Source organism: Chamaea fasciata, unplaced genomic scaffold (assembly GCF_029207755.1).
Source record: "Chamaea fasciata isolate MVZ Bird 193981 ecotype frontalis unplaced genomic scaffold, bChaFas1.0.hap1 SCAF_9, whole genome shotgun sequence".
NCBI lineage: Eukaryota > Metazoa > Chordata > Aves > Passeriformes > Sylviidae > Chamaea > Chamaea fasciata.
This window is the reverse complement of record NW_027094094.1, coordinates 33,103,417-33,120,008: the sequence shown is the minus strand read 5'-3', so window position 1 is coordinate 33,120,008 and position 16,592 is coordinate 33,103,417. Positions and strand designations below refer to the sequence as shown.

The window sequence follows — 16,592 nt, the reverse complement described above, 5'->3', positions numbered from 1 at the left end:
TGGATCTGGGAAAAATCCTGCGATGTTTGTAATTTTAGCATTCAGAATCCCAGTTCCAGGCACAGGGTGGTTCTTAGGCACAAAACTACTGCTGAGCACAAGGACCTGTGGATGTTATATCAGCTTTCCATCCATTACTAGTTTGAAAGGCGAGCAAGGTTTAGATGGGACCTGAAGGCTGGGGCATCTCAGTCTGTTCAAGCAGTGCCTCAGACTGAACACAGGAATTGTACCTATGGAATTACAGGTTGTTCTTACAACCTGTCTTCTGTAGCTGCCAGAGGTGAGCTGCTCGTGGCTCCTTCAAAAAGGTTTGCTGACAAATGACTTTTAGAAGGTCAGGGCATTCCACTGAGTGCTTATGTCCTTTCATGCCGAACATCAGGCTCAGTGTGTGTCCACAGTGTCTCAGAGCTTGTTCTATGGCGAAACTATTTCTTCATGTTAGAGCCGTAACACTGAAAGCAGACTTTCTGCCATCTACAATGAATGCCTCTCAGGATGGGAAAGTGTGGCCTTTCCACACGGCAGCAGAGCGGCCCAGCCAATGGGAGAGCATGTGGTGTGTGAATTTTCTACCCACACTGTTTCCAGATGAGATTTTTCTGAGCAGCCAGAGATCAAAACAAGTTGTGTCATGAGGTTTGTTTACTTCAGTCCTCTGCTGACATGTTTTAGAGATCAACATGAGTCTTATGCCCTGCTGCTTTTGGGAGGCAGGTGGAATGCTGCTCTCAAAACTGGTAATCAAAAAGTTACATCTGATTAATCGGATGAATGCTGTCATTCTGTAGCCTGCTGACTGGCAATAGCTATGAGCAACTGGGCTGTAACACCGCAGCTGGCAGCTTTTCAGTGCTGGGTCTTGCTGTAAATCCCTAAAAACGGAGGGGTCTCAGTGATTTGTACAAGTGAAGTGTTCCCAAAGAGGATTCAGTTAAGGAGTGCATTCTTGAGAGGAATATGTTGCTCTGTCCCTTTTGCCTGCCTGGTACCTTTTCCATGGGAAAGCTGTGCTGTGTTTTGAGAGGAAGCCTCTGTCAGGAATTGCCTGTTCCTTTTTCTAGGTCACTTGCCTTTATGGAGCATGTCCTGTCTTGACTGCAGTGAGGGTTCTTCAGGCTTCAGACAGATTTCTGATGCAAATGCAAGCGAGGACAATGTCCCTCACCTTGTTTTTCTGTCCTGCTCAAAGCTGGGTACTGCCCATCCTCCTCCTGCTTGCTAAACACCAGGAACGAAGACCACCAATGTTGTTTCATAACTAAGTCAAAAGAGTTTGGATTAAGGATTTTATAAAACAGTTTAAAATGTAAAGCTTTTCCAAAGATGTGGAACCCCAGTGGTGGCCGTCAGGGATACATCCCTGTTCCCCCTTCAAGCACCCGGCTTTGCAATATTGGCAGCCGAACTCTGGCCAAGCAGGCAGAAAGGACTGTCAGCCTGAATCAGCAGCAGATCAAACATCCTTTCATCTGTCTCTTTCACTAAGTTTTCCTTGCCCAGACCATCTCCTTGTTGTTCTTCCTCCAGAGAGGTGGTACCATTTCATCAATAAAATCACACCAGCTCTCCAGGCAAGGCACAGACTTTGGCCTCAGGGTGAGAGGCACTGATCCTTTCAAGATTTTTCTCTGTTCTAAGTGCAGTTCTTGTTGTTCCTGTCACCTCTGCATCTGTGGTCCTGTAAAATGTGTAGGTCTTGCTCTTCCCCTTTCTACCACCAGATAGCTCTGTTCTCCCTTCCTTGGGACAAAAGTAACTGTCTTACCAGCGGGGGAAATTTAGAGCCCCATTTAACATTTACACAACAAACAAAAAAATTTGAATATTTTATTTGAAAATGGAAGACTGAATGGGAAGAGACAGAAGAAGAGGAGAGCGAACAGGCAGTGGCTTTTCTTCTGGTTTTTGATAGCTCTCCCAGATCCATATAAACACAGGCACTGGAAAGTGCCACTGTGCCTTTATTTTTGTTCTGGGCAAGGGTACATTCGATGTCCATCCAAGATGGAAGAAATGGAGGAAAATGGGACATTGGTGTCATGGGGTCAGTGACAGCTGGTCACAATAAGTTTGATGCTTTGGAACTAAGGATTTTATTGTACATTTACTTCAAATCATGGGATCTCAGAGGTGATCCACTGTACGTGGGACTGTCAGATCAGTTTAGAGTCCTTCGTGGGTCAGTGTGCCATCAGTGCCATCAGTGTGGTGCTGTCCTCACTGTAACAGAGCCCTTGCCCAGAGACTTTGGAAGCTTTTCTGTGGAGCTTTCACAGTTCTTGTGGAATCACAGAATCGATGAATCCCTGCCTAAGCTGTCTGGGCAGTCTGCTGCTGAACCCACTCACGGATCAGCTGGTGAGCAATGGCCTGTCTGGGAGGGAACCAGGGTAAAAAACTACCGTCGTCTTGTTTTGAAGAGCTGGGCTGCCTCTTGAGACCCTCCACAATTTCCTCCATGCCAAACCAACGGGCTTCCTCCAGTTCCAGGGTGTCCATACTGATCTGGAAAGAATTCAGAGGGCACCAGTTCCTTCAATCAGCTTTGAATGAGGGCAGTGGTGTCGTGACAGGTGAAACAATTACAAAAGGAAGGCCTCATAAAATCAGCCCTGCTCTGCTAAATTGTTACAGTTGGCCTGTCACTTCTCTTCTAAGTAATTTGCAAGTTCCTGTGTGAAAATAATTTTGGTATGAAAACTCGTTAGCATAATAACCTATTCCTGGGCTGAAAAACAAATGCACCTGCAATAACAAGAGACTTGTCCCATGAAAATCAGTAAAGAAAATAAGTAAACAATCCAAGAATAAAGAGAATGGATGGACAAGTAGAATACCTTTTACTAACCAATAGAGTAATTGGCAAGAAAGCTATTAGCCAACTAAAGTTGCACACGAGGTCTGTAAAAACCATAAAATGAGTTGTGATAATAAAGAATGGCTTTTCCTGCACGAAGATAATGGAGTCTCAGCTAAGTTATTACAATAGGCAGTGGTACCATGCCCATCCTTGCTTCCACGGAGATCCTGTGCTGGAATGCCCAGAGCATGGAATGCCCAGAGCACTACATCCATGCCTGAATTAGGCACTGATGCCACTCCAGGGAAGGATATCACTATCCATCAAAACTTTGTTGTGCTGGCTTCCTTAGGGAAGACACAAACCAACCCTGCGCCATCGTGGCAAAGCAAAGTGGCTGAGCACAGGAATAAACATGGCAGAATCTGTGGGTTCTATGGCAAATGTGTGAGGGAACCTCCTCTGCAAAGTTCAGAGGAAAAAAAAAAAGAAACAAACCCAGGGGTGTTGGGCTCTGGGCTTGTATATACAGTGACCTGAGCGAAATCTGGCACCTTGCAACAGAAGGTGATGGGATTGTTGCCAGGTTTGTTCTGCATTTGCAGAAAAAGCCAATGGAAAATCGCATTTCTGGGGGGTTTGATGCTCTCCTGACTAAACTCTGTGGACTGAAGGGGATTTTGCTCACTGAGGCAGGCAGTGGAATAGCTCGGGGGAGCCGCTCACCTCAGCCCGCTGCGCTCCCACCAGGGCGTGGCAGGCGATCATTAAGGAGCTGCTGGGGAAGGGCCAGTGCTGGGAAGCCGAGTAGCGGAGCGACTCCACCTCCAGCCCCACCTCTTCGGCCACTTCTCGCCGCACTGCCTCCTCCACGTTTTCACCTGGAACCAAGCAGAGTCAGGCAAGGACGGCCCGGCCTCAGGGCAGCAAACCGCGGTGAGGAAAGCGCAGGCAGCGCTCATTCCCACACAGCAGCTCCAGCTGTCCTGAGCTGGAAACACTTGCTGGCAGGATGCTCCATTAAATTCATCAACCTCTGATAAACACAGGCACCAGAGACATTTTTGGCCCTCTCTACGTACAGATGGTGGACAGATCAATTCCATTTGAAGCCATTTTCCCTCCTGTAGCAAGAGCTCTGTAGTTTTTCTCCTAAGCCAGACCGCATGAGACACAGAATGGATTTTAAAAGGAACAGGGGTTACAACCCAGCAAGTTTAAAGCTTATGTTTACTATCAGGGACCAGAAGAACTGCTAGACACCTATAATTCCCATTCCTGTCAGGTACATAACAACTATTTTGAATTCTTTCTACAAGCAAACACTGATCTATTTAGATCTAATGTTGTTTTTCCTGGCTATCACAGAATCACTGACAAGTCTGGGTCCAAAAGGACTTTAAGGATCATTTAGTTCCAACCCCCTGCCATCAGCATGGACACCTTCTGCTAGACCAGGCTGCTCAAAGGCTTACCCAGCTTGGCCTTGAACACACCTGGGGATGGGGACACAGCTCCCCTGTGTGTCCATCCTTCTCTGTGCACAGGGATTTGGCTGATGTCCCCACCTGACCCTGCGTGCCCAGGGCCTGGATCAGAACCCACTTACCCAGGTCACAGAAGCCTGACAGAGCCGTGAACATCCCTGGGGGAAACGAGGGCTGCCGGACCAGTAGGCACTGGCTCCTGTTGGACACCAGGGTGATCACCACTGGAGACATCTGCCACGTGCACCACCAAAGCAAAAGAAGTTGTTCAGACAAAACAAGTAAGTGCAAATTTTTGCTTTTCCTAGCTGGTTGAGCTGACCACTAAAGACAAAGTATCCAGCTATGCCAAAGCCCTTTTCCTGCTTGCCCCCGGGGTGACCTGTGTCCCTCCCCTTTGCTGCCAGGTGCTCACCTGTGGGTAGTAGGTGACTCCACTGGCATGGCAGACACGTTTGCTGCCAGCTGGGTTCTTCTGAGTGGGCTGCCCAGTTTTGCTGCAGTACTGGTGGGAATCGTGCCACCGCAGAAGGGACTGGGCCTGCCAACACAGAGGAGCACAAACCTCATTTATACCTGGGGGGAAGGAATAATTCAGAGCAGTCTCCCTGACTAATGCTTTGCACACAGTCATGGGGATAAACTCTGGTTATCTTTGGAAGCCTCAGGAAGGTAAATGAAGTATGGGCAGTGCTTTGAAAAGTGGTAGATTCTGCGATCCATGTTTCCTGCTTCTAAACTTGAGTACGTTTGGGGGAGGTGGGCAAGAGTTGCTGTTTATTGGCACATAATGGGAGTTATATTGGGAACTGGACTATTCCAAAGAGTCTCCAGCCCTGAATAACTTCTTGAAAAGTAGCCCAGACATCACACACATAGAGCAGGAAAGGAAACAAGCTATTTCTCCTTACAGGTCAGGACAACTGATTTTCACACACAGGCCTTTCCTTAGGCCTTCCAAGGCCTTCCAAACACAGGGCATCTGCAGAGCACCAGCTTATAAGGAACAAGTTTTAAAAGAGCAGCTCTGAAAGAAGATGTGTAAGTTTGTGATACCCAGTTTGCCTGATAGTTGTTGAGCTGAGGGCAAACAGCGATTGCTGTGATTTAGTACATTTCAGCTAAATGGCATAAATTACTGCAGTCATTTATAAGTCACTTGTCTGTTTCTCTTTGCCTTGCATCTTCGTTTTGGGACCACAGATTTGGGAAAACTAGTGTAATTTACAGTGTGTCTGTATCTAGGTCCCTACAATATTAATCATAAAACAATATGGGAGATGAGGAGAAGGGTTGATGTCAGAGATCACAGCCCCCTAAAGTAAAGAGCCCTGTCCAATACCAAAGCCAGCAAAGGAGAATCCTTCCCGTCCAGTACAAAGAGAGCCTTTCGTAGGTCAGTAAATGATCCCTGCAGTTCTGACTCAATGACTGATTTATCCAAGGCCCCTGTTAAAGAAAAAAAAAATTAAAAATTGATCTCATCAATTTCAGCTATTTTTGCTATTATTCCAATTCTATGCCCTTTGCTGTTTCAATATACAATTTCTGGGAGTTCTCATGGAAGTGAACCACATCAGGGGCAGCATTCCCAAATGTCAGTGGCCTCCCCCGGCCCACCTTTCCTGATACACGCAGGCACAGGAGCAGCAGTGCAGTCCGTGGCTGCGACCTGCCACGCTCGTAACAGCTCCTTCAGAGACTCAACCCAGCCCTCCTTGGCAGGACAGGTTCTCCCAAGGATTAGGGATGCTGCCCTGGCAGCACCTCCATCCCAGTGCACCCAGCTGGTGCTGGCATGGGTGGAAGAGGAGTCATCCCCACCTAAATCCAGTGCGAAGCACGGTCTGTGCTCGTCCGAACAACCGATCAGCACCGACTTCTCTATCCACTGCTCGGCCTCTTGGAACTTCTCCAGAATCCCCTTCATCTCTGAACAGCAGGGAAAAGGGAAGAGAAAGCTGTGATGAAAGCAAATCCATACAACCGTGGTGCTCTCTGGATCTTCAAGGCACAGGCAATCTTGGCTCAAGGCAGAATGCCCATGTGTGAACAGAGACCAGACAAATAATCATAGCCAGGTAGAAACCTAAAATCTGGCTCTAAAAGCTGTAAGAAGTTTAGACCATGTCTGGCTAAAGGTCCCAATGTTGTAATGCTTGGGGAGCAGCTGTCAACTGGTTTTGTCCTGCACCAGCCAGTATCTTTCTCTCAAAGAAAATTTTTCCTACATTACACCAAAAAGACATTTGTCAGTAAGACCTTGTCTGTTTTCCTGCCAGCCCTCTCTCTTCAAAAGGCACAGTCCCAAATGTTTAAACCTGATCACCTCAGAACAGATCAGGTTGATGTCATGTGTGTGTCTCTGTTTCATTTCAGCTGTGTGATCCACCAGGTGTTTCTTTCTGGATGCACTTTCTTTCTTACCTGCTGCACTGAGCTGTGGTACCAAATACTTCTTCCCAGCTTTCTGCAGGAAGGGGGAGAGATTGTGAAAGAGGTAGAAAGTTCCTGAGGTCTGAGCTTGTCTACAAAGGCTGTCATCTTCCTTTAACTGATTTAAGTATCTGCAGTGAGAAAACAATTGGGAAGATGAATTGAAGATCGTGTTGAGATTATTGCTGATTTGGAGGTGTTCATTTTGCACAGAGCAGGAAGGGCTGAAAGGGCAGATCTGATTTAAGGTATTCCATGTGCCTGAAGAGTTTTGACAGCTGAGTCACTCTTTGGTGGGCTGCAGCCTCTAGTGAAGCTTGTGTGGCAGAAAATACTACGGTACCACATGAGTACCCTCAAGTTTGGAGATGCAAGAAGACCAGTAACTCAGTCTCTCAATCCAAAAGGTCTGCTGTAAAGGCTGCAGGAAACCTTGATCTTCCCTCTAATCCCCTCAGTCCCTCCCAGCTCGGAATATTCTGTGAATTTGGATGGCTCCAAATGCTGTTTGCCCAAACTGCTGAGCACTTCTGATGTTGAATCTGGTTCCCATCAGGCTACATGTGTTATGTTGTGCCTGTCACACTGATATGAGGGATAAAAACCAAGTCTTAGGGCACAGCTGGTTGGAGCTGAGTTAGGAAAAAAAAAATCATTGGAAAAAGGGTGTCAGCAAGCGCTCCTTTCAGGCTGTTTGAAGCAGTATTTAAAATGAGGTAAGCAGCACCACTTCAATTCTCTCTGGTATTGCAGGAGCCCTCTAACCAGGACAGGCAATCATTGACAGAGCTTCAGCCTGAGAGAACCAGTTCTTACCAGTGGTGAGGGGAGCAGAGAGGCCTTGGCTGTTATTGTTTACAGAGCTCACAAAGCATTTCTGTGTCATGGCTGAAGTGTTAAAGGATCAACCCCCGGGTCAGGGTGAGGTAGGGCTGCTTGGGCCAAGCTCTGGCCTCCCAGTACCCAGGAATCAGATGAGAACTTACCTCATTTTTCTCACATAGGTGGAGTGCAGCCTGCAGATCAGGGAGGAAACTCTGCTGTGCAGTGCTTGGTACACTGCAGCCATAACCAACACCTACAGTCTATGTCTCTGCCTAGAAAAAGAGGCATAAAATGTAGTGCAGCAGCCCTGCAAGGTTAAGTTTGATTTAAAAGGTGCAACAACCAGGTAAATCTCCGTCTCAGAGTCTGCAGAATCTGCTTTCTAAAATGATCACTTCAGTCACACTTCAAACTCCACTTCAGGTCAGTTTTAGGACTGCTTAAAGATACATCTGTTTGTTTCCATCTCTGAGTGTGCACAGGTCCTACAGAACTGTTTATAAGACTAGATTAGACCTTCCTGTCCCAAATCCCTGTGTCCCTGGGGAAAAGGGCAGAGAGGGTGGCTGCTCTTTTGCTGGTTTCCTACACAGCTTTAATGGCCTCCATCCAACCACACATCCTATTGCAGCACACAGTGGATCTGTGGGAAAGGCACTGATGCCAGGAGAGAGTGAAAGACAAAATATCAGCTGCAACTGGAAGAGAATTCCCTGAGTTAGGCAGGGGACAGCAGTTGCAGCTGAAGTGGGATCATCTCCAGCTACGAATGCTTTTTGTGCCAAAAAATCCCACCACGTTTTCAGCCCAGGCAGTCTCAGGCTGCCGCCTGACCTCAGCTTCAGGATGTCAGGAAACAGCCACACGAGACAGAAATGAACTGGTGTACAATCCTTGATGATCTCTGGGAACATTCCATTCTGCAGCCACAGAACGCAAGGCCTTTACGGAGGAAGTTTTGTTTGCTTCGTGACAGACACGAGCAGTGACAGGAAAAGTCTCAGGGTTCTTCCTTCTGCAAAGGTCAGTGATGGCAGCCTGAGAGGTGCCTCAGCAGAGGCTCCTATTTACATGTGGAGACTTTGCCTTGTGGCTCTGGACATCTCTGTCCCAGATCCCCCTTTCCCACTGGGACGATCCTTTGGGGAAGCTGCTGGGAGCAGCGGGAGCTCGGTGCAGACACGTGTGAGGACAGTGACTGCCACACAGAGCATGTCAGGAGGGTTCTGTGGTGTGTCTGTCACTGCACTGCCACACAGAGCGTGTCAGAGAGAGTTCTGTGGTGTGACACTCGTGTGTCTGTCACTGCACTGCCACACAGAGCGTGTCAGAGAGAGTTCTGTGGTGTGACACTCGTGTGTCTGTCACTGCACTGCCACACAGAGCGTGTCAGGGAGGGTTCTGTGGTGTGACACTCGTGTGTCTGTCACTCCTCCACCCCCCGGTCTAGAACAGCCTGGCTGTGGAACTCCCTTTGCTCTGGAATGAGCGGCAATGTCACCGGGCGGGGACAAAGGGAAGAATTTGTGCCCAGACCTTCGAGCGCGCCGTGTTCGGGCGTTTAACCCCTTCCTTCTCAGGAATGAGCGTGCCAGGCTTTGGTTGGGACCACTGAAAACTCGGAACTGGAGACACCAAGGGCTCCATCCACCTCGAGAGGCCGTCCCCAGCTTTTGTGAGCTCCATCTGCGCTGTGCAGCCCGCAGATCCCGGGCTGCCGCTCCCCGTGGATTTCCCCACTTACCGCGCTGTGTGCGGAAGCAGGGCTGTCCCCAGGCGCCGGGACCAGCTGCGGATCCCGGGTGACCTCCGGCAGCAGTGACTCTGCTGGCTTTGAGCTACGCTTCCCTCAGCGGGGGTGCTGGGTATTGTAGTTCTCGCAAGCAGCTCCGGGTTTGGATTCACTCCTGGAGTTTGTTCCTGTGCGTTACTTTCTGTTTTCTCCTTTTCCCTTCCCCCCGCCCCAAGCTTCTCTGGGTTTTGTATTCACAGCACAGGAGCACTGTTTAAAGTAAAGGAGCATATATCCTCGAACAAGAAAAGATGCCAAAAGCTGGATTTATCCAAAGGCTATGCTCCAGCACCAAATACCCACAGCTGGGCTCAGATCAGAGAGCACCCTGTGCCAGAGCACGTCAGAAAAATGACAAATTACTTTCATTCCTTTGCAAACGAACAGATTCCTCTCGAGTATTGAAAACATTATTCTGGGTTGGAGCCTACCTGACTATATTTAGCACAGAGAGAATTTTAAAAACACACAAAAAGTAAATGTTTTCAGGGCAGCCTGTTGCTTTTTGGTCATGAATTGAGCCGTTCGAATCGAGAATTCACGTCATGTAATTTGAGAGCATAGCTTGTAAAAATAATAAACAGAATATCCAGGGAAATAGTACTCTTGTTACCAGAGTTAGTTACAAGTCTAAGTGTAATTATGCTTGACTGCTATTTTTATGCTTCCTGAAACAGAGCAAGCCCAGTCTTATTAATCCACCGGGCTAATTGGATTAATGGACAAAACACATCTTCCCTTAATGAGATAAAGGATTGAAATATAATCTCTAAGGGAAGTATCCACCCTGCTGTTAAAACAAACCAACAGATTTATTGACCCTAACTGCCCCCAGATACAGATCTTGCAAGAAGGGCTGGTTTTAGAGGGAAGCAGCTGGAGGAGATACTTGGGGCATCAAATCTCGGGACAGCCTCTCCAGCTGGTTCAGCCCAAAGCAGCCAGGTGTTTGGTAAGTGCACCCTGTCACTGGAAGGGTTAAAAGTCAGAGCACCACGCTGCAGTGCAGAGACTCCTCTGAAGGCACGACACGACGGTGCTCTGGCCTCTCCTTGTTAGGTGCAGCTGAAACCCCCACGGGTTGGATTAGCCCAGTCGTGTCCACCTGGCCCCTGTGCCACGAGAAGGTAGAAAATGAGGTAAGTCTGCACTTCTGCTCCTGGTTTGAGCAGGGAGAGGCCAAGCAATCTCTGAGGGTTCACACTTTAATTGCCCTGTTAGATATTTCTGCAGCATGTAAGCAAGGGGGATGATTTTGAAACAGAGGCTTGCCTGTCATTTATTCATTTAATCATTTAATTCAAGGAGCACAAATACCAGCTATTGGTTTGGTACTTGAGTTGTTTCTTTATAAGTTTTTTTGGGTCTCCAAGTTGAGTGAGTTGCATCTCTAAGCTGTTTATATCAGTCCCTTGCAGACATTGTACCCTGTGCTGGGAGCAATCCTGGGAGTGAACTGAGGGCCTGGACACAAAAATGCATCTCTGACAGCTCTCTGTAGCTTACCAGCTTGAGCTTTGGCAGGGCCCTAGAGGAAATGAATCCCAGAAACTCTGCTGATGCAGTAAGAGCATCCAAAGGAGCAGGCAAAGAGGACACAGGCAGTAGGAATATCATCTCTTACATGGACAAGATTAAGGTAAATCTTTGGTCCTGTGTTGCTTTTTTTTTTTTATGTCTGGATTTGTAAAATACTCATATTGGGGTTAAGAGTTGGTAAAAGATTTTTCCAAGCCATAAAAGTGGCTGGAAAATGTAATTCCAGGCTAATGATGGTTATACTACTAATCTTGCTTTTTCCTTCTGTTTTGTGTCTCTCCAGTTGCCCCCAATAAGTAGAAATGAGCATTAGAATTGCTAACAGCTGGCCCTTGTAAAACAACTGTTAATTGCCTTAAATACATGAAACCAGCAAATTCACATTGAAAACTTGTGGTCAAGCCACAAGGAACTTCTTGGAAAGAAAAAAAAAACCCACCTCCTTTTTTTAGGACGAGCTTGGGGAAAGACAAACCACTTCTTTAAAGAGAAAGCTAATGAGTAGCCTTTCCCCCATCATTAAATTTTAGATGCAAACTATCCAAATCTGGCTTTTCTCTGAAGATAAAATCGTGTCTATGTTGTATATGATGGACGTATATAACAGCTTTAAACAGCTGGGTCTTTTGAGCTAATGTGGATTGATATAAATATGACTCCCCTGTGCCTTAAAACACTGCACACAGGTCACTGCCTCCAGAAGGATGCTGAAGGTCTGGAAAAGGTTCCAAGAGGACAAGGAGCATGACCAAGGACAGCCACTGCAAGGAACTGGGTGGGCTCTGACTCCGTCCTATGTGAGGGATGGGTACAGGGCATCTCATCCCATGCAGGAACCTCATTAATCAAATCTAACGAGCTGGAGCCTTCAGCCCCATGCTGATCGACTCATTGGTGTACCCCACTGCCCACCTTGCCTCCCAAAAGCATCTGGAGAGTGCAAAAGAGGATGAGAAAGCAGCAGATCTCGCTTGGAAAAATCTGACTGTGCCTCTACAGCGTGTGAGGCTTTGCCAAATCTCTAGAAGCTGCTGTTAAATCTCTGGCTAGATGTTAGGGACTCTTTGGATAATGGGGCTTTAACTGGATGCCTCAGCTAGAAGCTTGGATATCATTCCAGTGTTTCCTGCTAGTTGTAGGAGTTGTGTTTCTGTTGGAAAGTGACCAAAATGAGAGGAAAGGAAGGCTTATTTTTTGACGGATAGTTCCACTAAAAACTGGCCTTCTTCCTGCTCTGGCGCAGCAGCACTCGCAGTGCTGGCGGTGCCGTCAGCTGTGTGCACACATCTGTATCCACAGCTGGACAAGAAAGGACTAAATTCACCTCATGCCCTTGTTTGTTTCTCCTGTGAGACACGCTGCATCTCAGCATTCCCCCAAAATAGGATAGAACACCCGAGGTTTTGTCTTTTGAAGGCGCTGCTGGGCAGGTGGGAGCTGAGGTGACAGGCTGGCTACAGGGGGAAATCTCAGTGGTGGATCCCGCTGCAGCCTCCAGTTCCCTCTTCTGAACGAGGTGGCTTTTAAGGCAGCTCAGTCACCCTGCTAAAGAAAAGTGTATTAAAGGGGGGGGTTGCCCCCTGCTATGCCTTTGCCACCTCTCTGTTGTTTTTGTTGTTGTGAAAGATTTCTAGCTGGGAGTGACCACAAACTCCTGCCTTTAAAGGGTGAAAATCGGAAGCTCGCTATGCTGCTAGTGAGGAGGTGATCCTTTACTTGAAAGGACATCTACAGAGAAAGGAAAAAAAGGCTTAGGAATGTCCCTGATTCCAACTTCATCGCCGGAATGAACAAAGAATCAGTTTATTTATGAAATCCTACAAAGCAATGAGGCAGGCAGCATCGATCCCTCAGAGCAAGACTCACCCATGCAGCTTTTTAATGTGCATGAGAGCCTTGGGACCGGTGTGGCACCGGCCCTCCCAGGCTGAGCTCGATGATCTCGGAGGTGTTTTCCAGCCTAATTGAAACTGCGATGCTGAGCCCAGCTGCCCTGGCAGCACGCTGCGGGGCGGGCAGGGCTGAAGCGCGGGGTCCCGGCCTTTTAGGCCTCTTCTGGCAACTTTTACTCCAAAAACACCGCTTCGCTTCGATGCTTCCACAGTCCCTGCTGTCCCGGGGGCTGTTCCCAGCCCGCAGCCCAGTTCCCGGGCCGGTCCCAGTCCCGGCGGTGTCCCCGGGCCGGTGTCGGTCCCGGTGCGGTGCCACGTGCGCGGCGTCCCCGGCCCGGTGGGACCCACGTGGAAGCGCGGCGGTGGCGGCAGCGCATGCGCATTGCGGCGGCCGCCGCTGTGACCGGCCTCACGTAGCGCGCGGGCCGTGCCGCCCGGGAGGCGTGGCCTGAGGGGGCGTGGCCAGGCCCGCCTATAACAGGCGCGGCGGGGCCGGGCGCGCTCAGTTGGTGAAGACCCCGGAGCGCCGGTCCCGGCCCGGTACAGCCGCCCCCGTGCTCAGGTGAGGCCTGGCCGCCCCGTCCCGCCGGCCCTGGGGCTGGCTGGGCGGGTGAGTCGGGGGGAAGGGAGCCGCGGGGTCGGGCGGCTGCTGCGAGGGCGGGGGTGGGTGGGGGCCATACGTGGCAGCGCTCCGCCGCCCCCCGCCTTCCCCGCGGCGAGGGACCCGTGTCCCGGCGCTCCCGGCCCTTACGTAACGGGAGCCGGCAGCCTCCGGAGGGGGGCGGGAGGGCGCCGCCGCGCCGGCTTCCCCGCGGCTGGCAGACTAAACACAGCCGCCGCCTCCCTCTCCTCCTCCTCCTCTCGTCTGCCTCCTCCCGTTCCCCGCAGCTGGGAGTTGTCCCCCCGGCCGGGCCCGGGTCCCCTGCCCTCCGCTGGCGCAGGTGGGCTCCCGCCCCGCTCCGCGGCTCCGCAGCTGGAGCGCACGGCTCTGTGCTGGGAAGGATGGAAAGTTACTCGGCGTAAGCTGTGTGCGGGGATTGCACCGTGCGGAACGGCGCTCGTCTTGGTTTCCCTCTCCGCTGCTTTGGGCTGGACTCGGCCAGCTGCTTTTCGTGGAATTTTGCATCTACCTTTGTAGTAAGCGGTACCATTCAGTGGATATTTTGGTAGGATCCAGCCTGAGTAGCAGGAGAAACTCCAACCTGGAGCCTTGAGCATGCTGGTGAACATAATAGAAACGTCACATGTGTTTAGAATAAATCTTGCAGTTTACCTGTAAAGCTGGCCGCTCCCGGAGGGAAGAGCCCTCGGGATTGCAGACATAAGGGATTGCCTAGCGTTCAGTTTCACTTTTTTTTTTCCCTGCTGGCTTCGGTTAGAGGAGAAGGCAGAGTGCTGAAGCGTTCACCTACTTCTAAGTAAAGGTTCAGCGCTCGAGGTTTTGGTGAATGAAAGGAGCCATTTATTTACTTGGTTACTACAAGTCAATAGATGCAGCGCCAGGGGCTGTTGGCTCGGGATGCAGACGGTGCTCTGCCAGGGGCGGAAAGTGAAGGTAATGAGTTCCCGGGTTGTCTGGGAGGCAGAGGCCTGCCTTTGGGGACAGGGATGTTCTGTGTCCTGCTGCTGCTCTCGGACCTTTGCTGGATACGTTGTAATGCCTTGGACCAAACTGATTTGACCCGGAGTACTTCGCACTGCTTCTGAACTATGTGCTGACACAGCCACTACTGATTAACTTTCTTTCTCTTTGTTTTCCTTCCCAAGCCAGCTCTCTGACCTGTGCAGATTTAAATGTTGTTCCAGAATGAAGGGTTTTAAAATCTAGTGTTCAAAGCTGTGATTTTTGGGGCTTGCGCATCGATTGCAAAGTGCCCGGTGCAGTTTGACAAACTGCAATGACACATGATTTGTTACACTTTGGAAGGTGTGAGGATAAACAGAGGTTTATAGCAGGAAAAGCATGCCTTCATGCTGAGGTTGATACAGATAAGGAAATCTTTTTTTCTTTGAAAGAATATACTCCTTGGGAAAACCCAGCTGACCCTTTGCATATTCCTGCTTACTTTGTAATCAGTCTTAATATCTGAAAACATTGTGTATATCTCTGTAGATGTCTCAACTAATCCTTGAGCAGAAGGATAGCCTCCTGCCTGCTCTGTCTAATAAGATAATTGCTCTATTCCATCCCCTGTGTTCTTGGCCTGGGAAGTTAAAACAAGTGGGCTCAGAGGGCTGTGTCCATTCAATCTTAGTCTGGAGGAAATCAAGGGAAAACTTGTTTCAGTTCCCTGCCTACAAATCTCTGCACAAACACAACAGCTCTGTATTCAGCCATGAACATTGTCTTCAGCTTGGAAGTAAATGATGGATAGAACACCCTACTTGGCTTTGAAATTGATTCTCATCTCTTGTTATGTTATTATATTTTTCATATATATAAAAGATTGTAACTCTGTCATTAAAAGATGCTTAAAGCACACCCTGTTCTTTTGGTAGCAGCTGTTGTAGAAAATCTTTCTTCTCTCACTGCTTGGATCTTAATTTTAAAACAGCCTTTAAACATGCTAGAGGACCTGGGAACTGGATTCTGGTGCTTCTGTCCTGTGAGACCTTTAAGCAATGATGACAGCTAAATGTTCTTAGTACTTATTTTGGGAAAGTTCTTTCCTTTTCAGTGGTATTTTCGGTCACATTGTGTCATGAGACTGTAACTTTGGTTGTCCTTGAGACAGGAGATGTTTAGGGCAGTGAGCAGCTATCACTTCTGGTTCCATCTTCTCCATTTCCCCTAAGCTCAGCTTGATGGCTCAAGAGGTTTTATTATTATTTTTACATACAGTGGGGTCCAGTAAGGGTTGTGAGAACAGACCTGTCTTTTTAATCAAAAGTTGAGGATCTTGTTGATAGTTTTGTCTCCTGGTCGTGCCGTGGACTTACATCTTGAGCAGGCCAGTTATTTCTTACCTAAATAAAGAAGCTGGTTTGGAATTGAGTTAGAGCCTTTCCATGTTGAAGTACCCCCTAGTTTTCCATTTTTTATCCTGTTTTCTGAATCCCAGTGAAGCACCTGGGAGCTTGGAGCTGGCAATGAGGAGACTTGGCTGACGAGCATCTTCAGTCTTGGGTCACTGAGTAGTGGCACCTTGATTGTGACGAGGTTGTGTCGCTCTGCAGTTGTCTTCACTTGTCTGCTTGAATCCTTCTACTTGTGAAGCAGAACTGAACTCTTTGGAAGCCCCCAAAAAAGCCCCTCTAAGTGACATCAGTTGAAATGGTGTTTGCTGTGTGCTCAGAGGATTCTGTGCTGTGCTTGGCAGTGCCATTGCTCTCCTTGCTGCTCTGTTTCCCTTCTGTCCATGTGTGTGTTTGCTCTTTGCTGTCCCCCCTTCCCCGCTCACGTTTTTCCGCTCTGCCATGTCTTGCTGTTTCAGAGCTGAGTCAGTGCACGTTCCCAGGGGAGGCAGGAAGCTCCCGTGTTGGAGCTGTCAGCTGGACTCCCACTTCCCTGCGTGGGCAGGGATCCCCCTCTCCCCGAGATGCTCAATTGCCGTCTTTGTGGGACACGGCTGAGGAGGAGGGCGAGACTGACAGGAATAATGGAGAGAGGATTTTCATCTTGTTTTGCTTCATGTCAAGTAAACGGGAAGAAATTAAAGCCTACTTACTTGGCAGCCTGTGAGTCTGGGAGATTTCCAGCGTCCTATAAGAACTGAGCTGTGTTTTCTTTGATTTGGGAACCTGTGGCTGATCCTGCTGCAGAGGTTGGAAAGCTCTGCTCCGTCTGAAATTCTTCCAAGAATGGGAGATACAGT

The 16,592-nt window shown here is 48.9% G+C and overlaps 2 protein-coding genes across 6 annotated transcripts in view; one reads left to right on the top strand and one right to left on the bottom strand.

Moving 5' to 3' along the window:
• Positions 1 to 1,884: 1,884 nt before the first annotated feature.
• Positions 1,885 to 9,578, bottom strand: NUDT13 (nudix hydrolase 13). The gene is made up of 9 exons (XM_066190648.1): positions 9,299 to 9,578; positions 7,716 to 7,826; positions 6,721 to 6,860; positions 6,118 to 6,225; positions 5,636 to 5,742; positions 4,709 to 4,834; positions 4,416 to 4,527; positions 3,533 to 3,687; positions 1,885 to 2,511 (listed from the first exon to the last, which is right to left on the bottom strand). The coding sequence occupies exons 2-9, from the start codon at positions 7,796 to 7,798 to the stop codon at positions 2,317 to 2,319; spliced, it is 1,026 nt and encodes a 341-aa protein (XP_066046745.1). The 5' UTR covers positions 7,799 to 7,826; positions 9,299 to 9,578; the 3' UTR covers positions 1,885 to 2,316.
• Positions 9,579 to 10,368: 790 nt separating this feature from the next.
• P4HA1 (prolyl 4-hydroxylase subunit alpha 1) overlaps positions 10,369 to 16,592 on the top strand; it is a 28,924-nt gene continuing 22,700 nt past the window's right edge. For 4 of the 5 annotated variants that reach the window (XM_066191814.1, XM_066191811.1, XM_066191812.1 and 1 more), the window contains exon 1: positions 13,238 to 13,339. The gene's annotated coding sequence lies outside the window, so the exon portion shown is untranslated. Of the gene's footprint in view, positions 10,486 to 13,237; positions 13,340 to 16,592 lie in introns of those variants that run through there. The other variant, XM_066191813.1, reaches the window with a different exon arrangement.

Coding starts and splice junctions, on each gene's coding strand:
- NUDT13 (XM_066190648.1), bottom strand. CDS start 7,798: ATGGCTGCAGTGTACCAAGCACTGCACAGCAGAGTTTCCTCCCTGATC. Junction 4,835..5,635: donor ATTCTCCTTTGCTGGCTTTG/GTATTGGACAGG, acceptor CTGTGTTGGCAG/GCCCAGTCCCTTCTGCGGTG. Junction 3,688..4,415: donor GTCAGGCTTCTGTGACCTGG/GTAAGTGGGTTC, acceptor GCTTGGTTCCAG/GTGAAAACGTGGAGGAGGCA.